Source organism: Oncorhynchus nerka, linkage group LG3 (assembly GCF_034236695.1).
Source record: "Oncorhynchus nerka isolate Pitt River linkage group LG3, Oner_Uvic_2.0, whole genome shotgun sequence".
Taxonomy (NCBI): Eukaryota; Metazoa; Chordata; class Actinopteri; order Salmoniformes; family Salmonidae; genus Oncorhynchus; species Oncorhynchus nerka.
This window is the reverse complement of record NC_088398.1, coordinates 17,374,918-17,389,204: the sequence shown is the minus strand read 5'-3', so window position 1 is coordinate 17,389,204 and position 14,287 is coordinate 17,374,918. Positions and strand designations below refer to the sequence as shown.

The window sequence follows — 14,287 nt, the reverse complement described above, 5'->3', positions numbered from 1 at the left end:
GCTTTTTTGCAGAGTAAGAGGGACATTCTCTCAGAGACCAAGTACATAGAGCTTGTGCTTGTAGCTGATCACAAAGAGGTAATGTACGATAAGGCTAATGTATGACAATGCCCCCTAGTGTAAGCGAGGCACTGACATAGCTGCACTTTGAAGAGACCCCAGTACATTTAGACCAATCACATCATGTTCTGACTCTATTGTCCTAACCAATAACTGTTATTTTTTACAGTACCGTAACTATCAGAAAATCAACAAGACTATCATCTATCGAATGCTGGATGTGGCCAACCAAGTAGACTGGGTATGTAACCTAATATTAAAGTTGTCTCCTTTTCACCTCATTCAACACCTGATTTACTTGACAAAGCCACATCTCAGTAAGTGGTCCAGGTAAGTCGTGACATGGCACAAGTGGTGGGGTAGGCCTTTCCTCTTCTATCGTCTCCTGCTCCTCTATTGTTCCTCAAGCAAGCAGGAGGCCGACGATATTGCGTATTCCCAACAGAGAAACTCCTTGAATGCCCTACTCCTTGAAGTTTGCAGATGTCTAAAAAACATTATTTTGCAAAAAACAAATGTTTTCACCCTTTAGTGTGTGTACTTTACTGTATTTATACTTGGGATATCACTTTTCAAAAGTCAAATTAAATTGCTGGAGGATGTCTTACACACATTTTATTAGGTACAGCATCCCGTTCATGAAAGTGGTTCGCTCCTACAGACAGTGAGTCACGTGGCTGTGGCTTGTTGTATAAAGCAGACTGGCATCAAGGCATTCAGTTACTGTTCGGTTGAACGTTAGAAGGGGCAAAAGGAGCGAACTAAGCAACCTTGAGCGTGGTGGGATTGTCGGTGCCAGGCGCGTTGGATCCAGTATCTCTTAAACGGCTGGCCTCCTGGGCTTTTCACCCACGACAGTGTGTAGGTTTTACAGAGAATGGTGCCACAGACAAAAAACATCCAGTCCTGTGGGTGAAAACAGCTCGATGAGCGGTTAAAGGAGAATGACAAGAATCGTGCAGGCAAACAGGTAGGCCACAAACAGGCGTATAATGGAGCAGGACGCCATCTCACACACAACTCGTCAATCCTTGTCACGGATGTGCTATTGCAGCAGACAACAACAACTCCTATCAGCTAAAAGCAAGAAGAAGCGGCTCCAGTGGGCACGCTATCACCAACACTGGACAATTGAAGAGTGGAAAAACATTGCCGGGTCCAACTTAACCTGGTTCCTGTTGCGTCATGCTGATGGCAGAGTCAGTATTTGGCATAGGCAGCATGAATCCATGGCACCGTCCTGTCTGGTGTCAACGGTATAGGCTGGTGGCAGTGGTGTAATGGTGTGGGGAATGTTTTCCTGGTACACATTAGGTCCCTTGATGCAAATTGAGCAACGTTTCCATGCCCCAAATAATTCAAGCTGTTCTGGAGCCAAAGGGGGATCCGACCCGGTACTAGATGGGTGTACCTAATAAACTGGCCACTATATATTTGTGTTAGATTTTCATTGGTTTGTCATGGTGGTCCTCATCTACCCCTCTCTAGTTCTACCGGCCGCTGAGTGTGCGTGTGGCTCTAACTGGGGTGGAGATCTGGAGTGACCAGGATAAGATCCAGGTTGACAAGAGTCCCTCAGACACTCTCAACCGCTTCCTGGAGTGGCGCACCAGAGAGCTGCTGCCACGCCTGCGCCATGACAATGCTCAGCTCATTATGTGAGTAGTCAAATGGACTTGGTTGAAGTTAATCGGTGCCTTTCTCACACCTGTACATTATGGAAGCAGATTCATCCCAAATACATGTGTATATACCAGTGGATGGCCTCTTTGTGAAAATAGACTAACTATAACTGTATGTGTTTGATCTGTTCCAGGGGGGGCTCATTTGATGGAACTACAGTGGGAATGGCATCTCAGTCTTCCATGTGCTCCAAGGACCGGTCAGGAGGGGTCAATGTGGTGAGTTAGTTAGCTTCAGTTAGGTTTATCAGTGGAGTACAGGGGTATCTGCCCCACAATGACAGTATAAGTCTGGTGGTAGACTGACTCTGTGTGTGTCTCTGTTACGAATCCCTTTTGGCCCGACAGTCTAGGGGGGATGGTAATGAGACCCGTAACATAACTCATGCAAATTATTATTGTGACAAAGTAAAAGTGTGCACGAAATAACCACGACAACAGAAATCTACCGTCAAACTCTAGGTTTATTTATAAACACACGGTAATGGGGGGAGCAGGAAAAGGGGCTGAGCTGGACCCAAGAAAAGAAACAATAAGTATTCAAAAACACCCCTAAGCTAGACTAGCCTACTTTAACAACAGCTAACTAACTAACCAAAAATACAGTTGGTGGTCCGCCCAGTTCTAACTAGTGTATTTAACAAAGTTCACCTACGGGTAGTGTATGCCCATGGGCGACTTGTCTTGGTTTCCCCCTTTTCCCACCAGCAACAAACAAAAACACCATAACCAAAACAATACTCACAGGTGATGACAAAGTGCTATGGAGGTGCTTTAAACAAAAGAGAGGTTAAGACACAAAGCGAGAGTGAAACACAGAGACCTACAGACATGGCATTTACAGAGAGATTGAGCTAGAGATTGCTCTAGAGCAAACAAATGATGGGGTTTTTAAACCATGGGGAAGGAACTGTGATAGGGTAGGAAATAGGAGGAGGTGTGTCTTATGATTGATTGTTGACTGATTGGGGAGTGATGATTTTCACCTGTGAGGGGAGAATGAGAGAAAAGAAACACACACAGGATACACACACACACAGGATAACTGTATCCGTAACACTCCCACCCTTAAAAGAAGCAACCCTAAGGATTGCGACCACAGTATTACAATGAATACTCACAACAATAACAAAGTCAACCTTGCCAAAACATACAACAATCATTACACACGAGACAAAGCATCTGCCAATACATTCTCGTCTCCTGTACACAACTCTTGGGACAAGAACTGTTCTTTAAGGACTTTCATTGGTCCTCTCACTGTGTGACCAAACACCAGTTCAGCCGGGCTGAAACCTAGGGACTCCTGCACAGTTTCACGAGCAGCAAACAAAACTAGAGGAACTCCCTCATCCCAATCTTTCTCAGATTACAAACAATATTTACGTAGCATAGACTTCAGTGTCTGATGCCATCTTTCAAGTGCACCCTGAGACTCTGGGTGATAGGCGCTTGACACACGGTGCGTAATTGACAAGGATTTTAACACCTGCCTGAAGAGCTTGGATAGGAAATTGGTTCCTTGATCGCTTTGTACCACCCTAGGTAACCCGAATGTCGTGAAGAATTTTATTAAGGCTTTACTCACTACCGGGGCTGTAATCCTTCTCAGAGGAATGGCCTCGGGGTATCTTGTAGCCATACACATTATCGTTAACAAAAACTGGTTACCCGATTTTGTCTTCGGTAACGGTCCGACACAATCAACCACCACATGCTCGAATGGTTCACCTATGACAGGTATGGGACAAAGAGGAGCGGGAGGAATAACCTGATTTGGTTTTCCTGTTATCTGACATGTGTGGCATGTCCGACAGAACTGAGCCACATCTTGTTTTAAACCCGGCCAAAAGAAATTTCGAAGGATCCGATCATAAGTTTTTGTGATTCCTAAATGACCAGACCACTGGTGAGCATGAGCAAGGGATAACACATTTTGTCGAAAGGCTGTAGGAATCACTATTTGGTAAACAGCATTCCAATCTCCATCCGCGTCAACATGGGATTTCCATTTACGCATGAGGAGATTACCATCAATGAAGTAAGCCACGTTCTTCTTCTTCACATCTTCCAATGAGACAACACTAGAAAAACATTTAGCAAGCTTGTTGTCAACCTTTTGGTTAGCAATCAGCTGCTCACGAGTGACTGGTAACTGTATTGCATCAGCAATAAGTTCAACGTTCTTTGCTTCTTTCCTGGGCTGTTTGTCAGAGGTGATCAGCTTCTCAGAGGTATCACACAATCCATCTTCTTGATCAACCTCTTTGAACAGAACAGTGTTCGACAAATCTATCACGTCACCCTCTTGTAGTGCCTGAGCACGAGTGACAGCACAAGCGGGGAACACATGTGGATAACTCTGTGCCAGCTCATTAGAGAGAGAGTGGTCACTTTTATCCATTACTTCCAATACGGGTACTACCTTTCCTCCGGCAATATCGTTACCCATTATAAAGGTCACACCTTTCACTGGCAACATAGGGCGTACCCCCACTCTGAATATTCCACTGATTAACTCAGAGTGTACTTTCACAAAGTGCAATGGCACTGGGACAAAACCCATTTCAATACCCTGCACTAACACACTGGAACCACAGTATGTATCGTCAGATAAGGACAACACATCTGACAATATAAACGACTGCGCCGCACCAGTATCTCTAAGGATTTTAACCGGTCGTTGAGACGCTTCGTCATTCGTTAGGGACACAAACCCCTCGAAAATGAATGGTTCATAACTGCGGTCGGGGACTGAGACTTTCAAACTACAGTTACCCTGAGGCACCTGTTTTGTTGCAGACCTCACAACCGTACGAATTAGAGCAACACCTGTTGGTGGCTTGGCACGAAGAGGCATCCCTTGTTTGCGTTTAAGCAGGAAGCAATCATTAATCATATGTCCTACTTTATGACAATAGAAACAGGGACGCTCATTCTTCTGGCGTGCTTGATATACTACTTCTGGCCGACTAGGGCTAAAGGTAGGAAACTCAGTGGCTCTACTCTCAGTTTGAGCCGAAAACACACTCTTGTGCGTCAACACAAACTCGTCTGCCAACACAGACGCTTCTGCCAGGGAGGATACTTTCTGTTCGTTTAGGTAAACTACAATGCGTTCGGGTAAGCAATTTTTAAACTCTTCCAACAAGATTAACTCCCGGAGAGAGTTGAAATCAGTTACCTTACTAGCAGCATGCCATTTATCAAACAGATTTCCCTTGTCTCTAGCAAATTCCACATAAGTCTTACTAGAAGACTTTCTATGAGACCTAAATCTCTGTCGGTATGCCTCAGGCACAAGCTCATAGGCACGAAGAACAGTAGCTTTGACCACTTCGTAATTCAAACTGTCCTCCAGAGGTAACACTGACAAAACCTCTTGGGCTTTACCAGTTAATTTACACTGAAGTAATAGGCACTTTACCTCTTCAGGCCATTTCAATGCTACGGCTATACGCTCAAATACACAAAAATAGGAGTCAACCTCTAACTCTCTGAACAAAGGTACTAAGGCAATCTGCCTACTAATGTCAAACGTGTTTGAGGACGGCTCACAAACAGGCACAGTAGGACCGATGGCTAGCCTCGCTGTCTCTGCCTCCAGTTCCATCTGGCGCATTTTGAACTCCAACTGCCTTTGTTCTCTGTCTGCCTCAATTTTACACATCTCCAAATGCCGTTGTTCTCGTTCTTTTTCTGCCTCTATTTTACATATCTCCAACTGGAGAGTCTCTCGCCTAATTTGGGCTCTCTCTTCCACCTCCAGTTGGAACTGTGCTAAACGGACATCCCTCCTGGCATCACCATTTGACAGTGGGGAGAGTGGATCAAAACGGGACAATGTGGCTGGTGTTTTAGCCTCTCCCTCATTATCAGACACCAATGGGCTTACAGGAGCAGCAACATCCGCTACAGGGGTAGTAGACTCAGGCAGCGGTAACACAAGCACCTGCTCTTCCAACAATACATTTAACACTAGCTGTTTAACCTCCGCCTTAACTAAACTCTGCGGAATCGATACTGAATAATGGTCAGCCAAGGTCATTAAATCAACTCTACGACATTTGTCAAAAACCTCCCACGAAGGGTTATCCAAAAAGGATCTCAAATCAAAAGTAGTCATTTTACACTACTTCACAAGTGCCAAAGAAAATAGCAAACACTAATGCTACTTCAGCTATGACGCTCAACACTGAACTATACCACTACAACAATCTACATGAGCGGCATGGGTGTCAGTTATGACAGGTCCCGGACGAGGCTCCACTTATGTTACGAATCCCTTTTGGCCCGACAGTCTAGGGGGGATGGTAATGAGACCCGTAACATAACTCATGCAAATTATTATTGTGACAAAGTAAAAGTGTGCACGAAATAACCACGACAACAGAAATCTACCGTCAAACTCTAGGTTTATTTATAAACACACGGTAATGGGGGGAGCAGGAAAAGGGGCTGAGCTGGACCCAAGAAAAGAAACCATAAGTATTCAAAAACACCCCTAAGCTAGACTAGCCTACTTTAACAACAGCTAACTAACTAACCAAAAATACAGTTGGTGGTCCGCCCAGTTCTAACTAGTGTATTTAACAAAGTTCACCTACGGGTAGTGTATGCCCATGGGCGACTTGTCTTGGTTTCCCCCTTTTCCCACCAGCAACAAACAAAAACACCATAACCAAAACAATACTCACAGGTGATGACAAAGTGCTATGGAGGTGCTTTAAACAAAAGAGAGGTTAAGACACAAAGCGAGAGTGAAACACAGAGACCTACAGACATGGCATTTACAGAGAGATTGAGCTAGAGATTGCTCTAGAGCAAACAAATGATGGGGTTTTTAAACCATGGGGAAGGAACTGTGATAGGGTAGGAAATAGGAGGAGGTGTGTCTTATGATTGATTGTTGACTGATTGGGGAGTGATGATTTTCACCTGTGAGGGGAGAATGAGAGAAAAGAAACACACACAGGATACACACACACACAGGATAACTGTATCCGTAACAGTCTCTCTCTTCCTCTCCGTGGGTAGGATCACCTGGTCAGTGTACTGGGGGTGGCGTCCACTATTGCCCACGAGCTTGGGCACAATCTGGGCATGAATCACGACACGGCCGACCGGCGCTGCCAGTGTCAGAATGAACCACGCCTGGGAGGCTGCATCATGGAGCCATCTACTGGGTGAGGGGCTAGCGGGCTAGGTTTGACGTGCATTACAGAAGCACCAGGCCATGCAATGTCGATGATACAAAACAGAGGGTCAGTTATGTGCAGCTGTGATCCTCACTTGCCTTGTATTATGTTAATTTTTAGGCACTTCATTTTAATGCACTTGTAAGAAGCTCTGGATAAGAGCATCCACTAAATGTCTTGTTCTCTTTGCCCCTCTCTTCCAGTTTCATGCCAGGCCAGCTGTTCAGCAGCTGCAGTGCCAGAGACCTGTCCCTCAGCCTGCTCCATGGTGGGGGGATGTGCCTCTTCAACGTGCCCCAGCCTGAGAAACTGCTGGGGGGGCCACGCTGTGGAAACCTCTACGTGGAGAAGGGAGAGGAGTGTGACTGCGGCCTGCTGGATGTATGTTGGACAGTAAATTTGATATTTTTAGGGAGGACAGCATAACTCACCATAGATGCAGGTTGACGTTTATTTGGATGAATCTTGCCCTGGAAGCAGCACTGAGCGGTTTCCTCTAGATGGATCAGCTGTTAAGTCAAAATTGGCTATATCATACAAAATGTATGAAAAAAAATGTGCTTTTTGATCTTAATTTAAGGTAAAGGCATAAGGTTAGCAGTGTAGTTAGGGTTAAGGTTCGGTTTAGGTTTAGGTTTAAAATCTGATTTTATGGCTTTGTGGATGTGCCAGCTACTGACCACCGTGCACACCTGCCTCCTGGACAAGATTCATCCCAATGACAAGATTCATCACCAACTTGCCACCATAGATGATAATTCAATTAACAGACTTTATGATTTAGGTCAGGGGTATTCAATTAGGGGGCCCACGAAAATATATATATCAAATTTCACATTTTATTTTGTTATTTCAATGTTTATGTTACTAATGTATGATGGGGGTCCCAGGGTCACCAGTTTGCCTGGGAGGGGATCCCTGGGAAAGAAAGGTTGAAGATCCCTAATTTAGGGATTAGGATGAATTATTAAGTGTCTCTGTCTCTGGGTGTCCAGGAGTGTAACGATCCCTGCTGCAACGCCACAACCTGTAAACTGGTTCCTGGGGCCCAGTGTTCCTCCGATGGCATCTGTTGTGACAACTGCAAGGTGGGCAAGCCTCTCTGCCTCTGTCTCCTTCACTGGACTCTTACTGACACACACTCACACACTCAACCCCATCACTGAACACACTACTGAACACCTACATTTAAATCAGCTCAGTTCATTAGTCTCATATTTATTATAACTATAATTATATGTGTTATGTTCTTGTCTATTACGGTTCTATATTTTGTCACGTATGTTTTATGTGGACACCAGGAAGAGTAGCTGCTGCATGTGCAATAGCTAATAGTGATCCTAATGAACTAAACTATTACATGATCTATCACAAGAAGCTGAACAAAGGCCCAAATCATAAACTCCTTTACTGATCTACTGTCTATTTTCTCTGTCTGGCCAGCTGCGTTCAGGTGGATGGATGTGTCGGCAGCCCCTGGGGGAGTGTGACCTCCCAGAGCACTGCACTGGTACCTCTCCCTACTGCCCCCCCAACGTGTTCCTGCAGAACGGCGAGCCCTGCGAGGAAGGCTCCTCCTACTGCTACAGCGGTGTCTGCGCCAGCCTCAACACACAGTGCCAGATGTTGTGGGGACCTAGTGAGTTGCACTATTGGTCAAATGTTCTGGACCCAATAGCCATTGGGATTGATACCACTGTGGGGAACTAGTGGCTAGTTATTTTGACTTGTTTCAGTACTTTTACCAAGTACTGTGGAACCTCAAGAGATCTGAACCCCAGAGTTCTGGACTGACTGGTCAGCGGAACTGGAACTTTTAAAAGCAACAGAGAATACTTCCCTGGACAAAGGATTCCTATATATAATGTCACCACTAATGTTTGATTGAAGAAACTGTTTTGGCGAGTTATTGCATCATATCAAATCTTCATATGCCATATGTTGCAGAGATGGAGAATTAAGAATGGCTCATAAACTCAGGCAGTGTTGTTCAGACACTTTTACTGTAAAATCTTTGCGACAACTAGGATTGTTTGAACTCCCTTTTCTTTTCAGATTCCACCAGGGCTCCGCCTGTCTGCTTTTCCTCCGTCAACAAACAGGGCAACAAATATGGTAACTGTGGCCAGATGGCCAACGGAACCTACATTCCCTGCCCTAGCAAGTAGGTACCACGTTCATTAAGGAACATCGTAGCAAAATGTTTTGCAACAGATTACACATTAGCATATTTTATTGGTAAGTTCCTGTAGTCCTGCCCTGATTCAGTCCTTTTTCTTCCATTTGGTTCCTAATGAACACTTCCATATGTCTGACTGTTGCTCTGACTGTGTCTGACTTTTCAGAGATGTGCATTGTGGGAGGCTCCAGTGCCAGGGAGGCAACGACCGTCCGTTGCTAGGCACCAGCGCTGAGATCCTGACCACCAAAGTAAAATTTAACTACAGCGACTTTGTCTGCCGGGGAACCTACTTCCACCTTGGCGACGACGTCTCCGACCCTGCCATGGTGGCACAGGGCACCGCGTGTGGTCTTGGCAAGGTGGGCATTTCCTCAACTATAGAAATACAATGCAAAATACTTCTGTTTTTGTGGAACGGGTCATTTGACCCTTTGGAATAGGGAGGTTTGCTGTGTTGTTATCTAAGCTTACATGCATATCTAAAATGATGATTGTTATTACTGACCATGTTGTGGTTCAGGCCTGTTGGAACCAGCGGTGTCAGGATGTGTCTTTGTTCGGCGTCGACGAGTGTCAGAGCAAATGCAACAGACACGGGGTGAGCAAGCCAGCTGCCTGTCTCCCCTTATAGGAGTTATATTGTATCGCTCACAATAGACTGGCCCAAACTGTTGTTGCTGTTAAATGAATAATATGGCTCAATATCCTCTCTCTGACATTGCCAGGTGTGCAACAGCAATAAGAACTGCCACTGTGACGTGGGCTGGGCTCCTCCAGACTGTAGGTACACGGGCCATGGAGGCAGTGTGGACAGTGGCCCTGCAAGAGCACCTAGAGGTACCTCACCGTTCCTCTGTTAATGCACAACTTGACTGCACTCATAGATTTACACTCCTTATCTTAATCAAATCCTTGAGAAATTGGGACACCGTATCAATAAAAGTAGGATGAAATAAGTAACCTGCACGCAGCTTTAATTCTATGTCTGCCATGATAACCAAGACCTCAATTATTTCTGTATCTCCAGGATCTGACCCGGCACGTGTGGCCTTGCTGGTCATCTTCCTCTTCATCCTGCCAGTGGTTCTCCTCTTCCTCGCCCTGCGTTTCCCCCGCTGTCACCGCAACCTGCCCTGCCTGGGCACTACCAGCGTCTTCCACAAGGGCACCGGACGCCAACAGAGCCGGTGAGAGCCCTGATCCAGGGGATACCAGCTGTGTTCACATATTAGTTACAGTGTTTATATAGTATGTGTATGTTTGCGCAGTGCAGAAAACCGCTATCAGTATGGACAGAATTTCGGCCATAGTGTTTTTTTTAATAGCTATAATGGAATGAAAGGGGCTATAGCCAACTATGTGCAAGTTTGAAACCTTATGCATGTCCAATTATCTTGCACTTCATCAATCAATGGAGGTCAGAGTTAACTGTGTTTTTCACTACTCATAATTCAGTGTGGTCAGTGTGGCCCATAGTGAGAGTGGGGGCTTGGTGTTTGCTGTGGAACAGGCACTAAAAGGTACTAAATGTTAAGGGTAGAGTAAAGGCATGGAATTCCTTTCTAGCTGCTCAGTTCTGGGCTGTGTATTTACGACGAATCGTTACTGAAGTGCAACGTTAATGCTTAGTGTTCCATATAACACCCAAGAGTCTCTAGTTTGCAAAAATATCCGTGAATGTTGGTCCATATTAAAATAAGTCACTATAATCTAAAGAGAGAGAATTTGATTGATCAGTTTTAGTTCAACATGTGTTTTTTGAGTAATCAGCTCAGATACTAGCGATGCACTTTAAGTAGGATGTAACGACCAACTAAATGCTACGAAGGCTTTGGGAAACTCACCCCAGTTTAGTTCCCCATTTCTTCAATGTTTTAGATAAGACTCCTTTAGAGCCGGTTTCGTGGATAGTGATGGTGACCATTGAGTCTCAGTTCTATAAGCTTATTTTGAGTGTTACTTCTGTCAACCTCATTTCTACTTGTACTGTACCACTGCAATGACCTTTGACTCTTTAGAACCAGAACTGATTATTCCCCTAGGTTGTAATATCATGTGTATTGTAACCAAACAGCCATTCTTTGAGGGCTGGACCAGTGTTATAGAGAAACATCATTCTTAACTCTTATGACAGTGCTCAGCTTACTATTTGTCAGCACCCCATTATTGAAATTGTGGTATGAACTTTATGGTAATGTGTGAGTGTGTGCCGTCTCCCAGGACCCCGGCCACCGAGCGAGTGGATGCTCGTAACGGGGAACAGGTCCAACCACTGAGGTACCACTGGAGCCGCCAGAGTGACATCCAAATGACCACGTCTCCGCCTTCTAACAAGGTACCACGATGACGCAGCCTGGCCTTCCCTGACTGTCACTCAAATAGTTTTTCCACCTGCACTGTTCATATGTGCCCTTATTATAGGTACATGAAATCGATAACACTGACTTTGTTGTAATAATATTAGCTATTTAGCAGACGTCAATCTCTCTGAGTTGACCCACATGAAAAAATACTACAATTTACTATAGAATACTATATTAATTACTATAGAATTCTGTAGTAAACTGTAGAATAGGGATTAACATGGGTAATCGAGATCCCTTGACTGACCCATGAACACACATTTCCCGAAAATATTAAATGACAACACCTGGAAAATTACAAAAATGCTCCCCAATGTCGGCACTAATGCAATTCCACAAAATACACAACATGCGCATTATCAGATTAGCAAAATATTTAATAGCACATTATCCAAACAGGATGTCGCATGGTAGCCTTTAGTCTAGCGTATTTACTTCACACAAAGTCACGATAAATTCAAAGTACACTCGTAATTGCCACTGCTGGACTGCACACGCAACTCGACTGCAGTTAATGAACCCTACAGGAAAGCCCTACAGTATAGCCTATAAAACAACATGTGCCTCTTTGAGCTGTCTTTGCCTCTTCAGTGAGTCTTCAGACAGTCACAAATTTGATAGACCTATGCACAATTTATTACATAGTCATCTCTGTCACAGGCATGAAGTCTATGGGCAGGGATGAGGGGGGAATGATATATTCTCCTGTCCTAAAGCCTAGGCTATTTTCTAATCCAAAACCCTGACTCCTGTCTTGCATGAAAATTCCTATCTTTATTCTGTAATCCATAGGATGCATTATCAAAGCATGTCTCTCGCCTATGCATGTCAAAATACCGCTTTAACATCTCTTTAACTTCTCTAACTTCTCTGCGCTGTCTCGGACTTGCTGCCATAGAGCTTCGGTAGAGAATGTGTGCTCAACAAACAATATGGGAGTAGATATGGATGTTTTGAAAACAGAGTTACTTTGATGTCCACTCTTCATCTTCCTGTTTATTCTTGAGCTGATCTGCCATCCGTATGATCATTAACTCGATTTTTGCCAAAAAGAGGAGATATTCTGTCATTCGTTGAAGGTTATCTAGCAAGCTTAGCAACTTTGGTAATTTGACTTTTTGTTTGACTGTCGTTACAAAGTTTGAGTGATTCAACAACTCTACTCTGGGTGTGCTCTGTGTCGAGATGTTTTACTGCTGAAATCTGCTGGATTTATTGAGGAACGTAAGGCTCAGAACTTATGAACGGCCTGTTTTTAGCAATTCACAACGATGTCATTATCGATCAAAGACCGTTACTCTATCATTACTAAATATCAGTTTCATTTTCTCTGAAATCTTTACTCTCTTATTTGGGGAGAACCCTGGCAGAGTGACCATATCTTGGTTTTAAACTCTTTAAATGGGCACATCTGATTTTCTTTGCTATTTACCGGAACTTTCAGGATAAATATTGTAGAAACATCTCAAGGATGATCAATTGAAACAGGATGCACTTGAGCTCAATTTCGAGTCTCGTGGCAACGGGTCTGAATACTTATGTAAATGAGGTATTTATGTGTTGTATTTTTTTTCGTATCCAATGCTTCCCATAGTTGGCTTGATGTCCTTTGGATGATGGACCATTCTTGATGCTTTGTCATTATGGGGTATTGTGTGTAGATTGCTGGGGATTTATTTTCATTTAATCCACTGTAGAATAAGGCTGTAACGTAACAAAATGTGGAAAAATTCAATGGGTCTGAATACTTTCCGAAGGCACTGTATACTATAGTATTTATTTCATGTGGGGAGCTATGTAAGATTTGCCTGAAGATGGGGAGCATAAAGACATTTAAAAAAGCATCTAACACATTAACAAGGTCTACAGTAACTACACTGAACAAAAATATAAATGCAACATGCAACAATTTCAAAGATTTTACTGAGTTAGTTTATATAAGGAAATCAGTACATTTAAATACATTTATTTAGTCTATGGATTTCATATGACTGGGAATACAGATATACATCTGTTGGTCACTGAATGTTTTTTAAAGGTAGGAGCATTGATCAGAAAACCAGTCAGTTTCTGGTATGACTACCATTAGCCTCATGCAGCGCATCACATCTCCTTCGCATAGAGTTGATCAGGCTGTTGATTATAGCCTGTTCCACTCTTCAATGGCTGTGTGATGTTGCTGGATATTGTCGGGAACTGGAACACATTGTCGTACAAGTCTATCCAGAGCATCCCAAACATGCTCAGTGGGTGACTTGTCTGGTGAGTATGCAGGCCATGGAAGAACTGGGACATTTTCAGCTTCCAGGAATTGTTTACAGATCCTTGCAACGTGGGGCCGTGCATCATCATGCTGAAACATGAGGTGATGGCAGCGGATGAATGGCATGACAATGGGCCTCAGGATCTTGTCACAGTATCTCTGTGCATTCAAATAGCCATCGATAAAATGCAGTTGTTGTAAACAAATTTGTGCACAACATTTTAGAGAAATAAGCTTTTTGTGTGTATGGAATATTTCTGGGATCTTTTATTTCGGCTCATGAAACATGGGACCAACACTTTACGTGTTGCGATTATATTTTTGTTCAGCATATGTTCAAGAAACCAATTCATATTTTCTCAATCTGAGTTGTATATGTTCTGCTTAATTCTAATAACTAATTTACCCCCCCAATGCATGTTTCCATTGGCTGTCAAAACCCTTTGCCTCCTGTTTTCTCCTATCAGGTTCAGGACAGACCTGCTCCGCCTACTAAGCCACTTCCTCCTGACCCTGTCTTAAAACAAGCCCAGGTAACC

The 14,287-nt window shown here is 43.9% G+C and overlaps 1 protein-coding gene across 4 annotated transcripts in view; it reads left to right on the top strand.

Annotated features, from left to right (window-relative positions):
* LOC115102939 (disintegrin and metalloproteinase domain-containing protein 15-like) overlaps positions 1-14,287 on the top strand; it is a 33,312-nt gene that overhangs the window by 11,835 nt on the left and 7,190 nt on the right. For 3 of the 4 annotated variants that reach the window (XM_029623405.2, XM_029623413.2, XM_029623429.2), the window contains exons 7-21: positions 13-78; positions 230-301; positions 1,549-1,718; positions 1,877-1,961; positions 6,780-6,928; positions 7,144-7,321; positions 7,936-8,028; positions 8,384-8,579; positions 8,996-9,104; positions 9,286-9,481; positions 9,643-9,720; positions 9,848-9,959; positions 10,150-10,309; positions 11,343-11,457; positions 14,216-14,281. In XM_029623405.2, coding sequence (XP_029479265.1) covers positions 13-78; positions 230-301; positions 1,549-1,718; positions 1,877-1,961; positions 6,780-6,928; positions 7,144-7,321; positions 7,936-8,028; positions 8,384-8,579; positions 8,996-9,104; positions 9,286-9,481; positions 9,643-9,720; positions 9,848-9,959; positions 10,150-10,309; positions 11,343-11,457; positions 14,216-14,281 — 1,845 coding nt within the window. The remainder of the gene's footprint in view (positions 1-12; positions 79-229; positions 302-1,548; positions 1,719-1,876; positions 1,962-6,779; positions 6,929-7,143; positions 7,322-7,935; positions 8,029-8,383; positions 8,580-8,995; positions 9,105-9,285; positions 9,482-9,642; positions 9,721-9,847; positions 9,960-10,149; positions 10,310-11,342; positions 11,458-14,215; positions 14,282-14,287) is intronic. The other variant, XM_029623423.2, reaches the window with a different exon arrangement.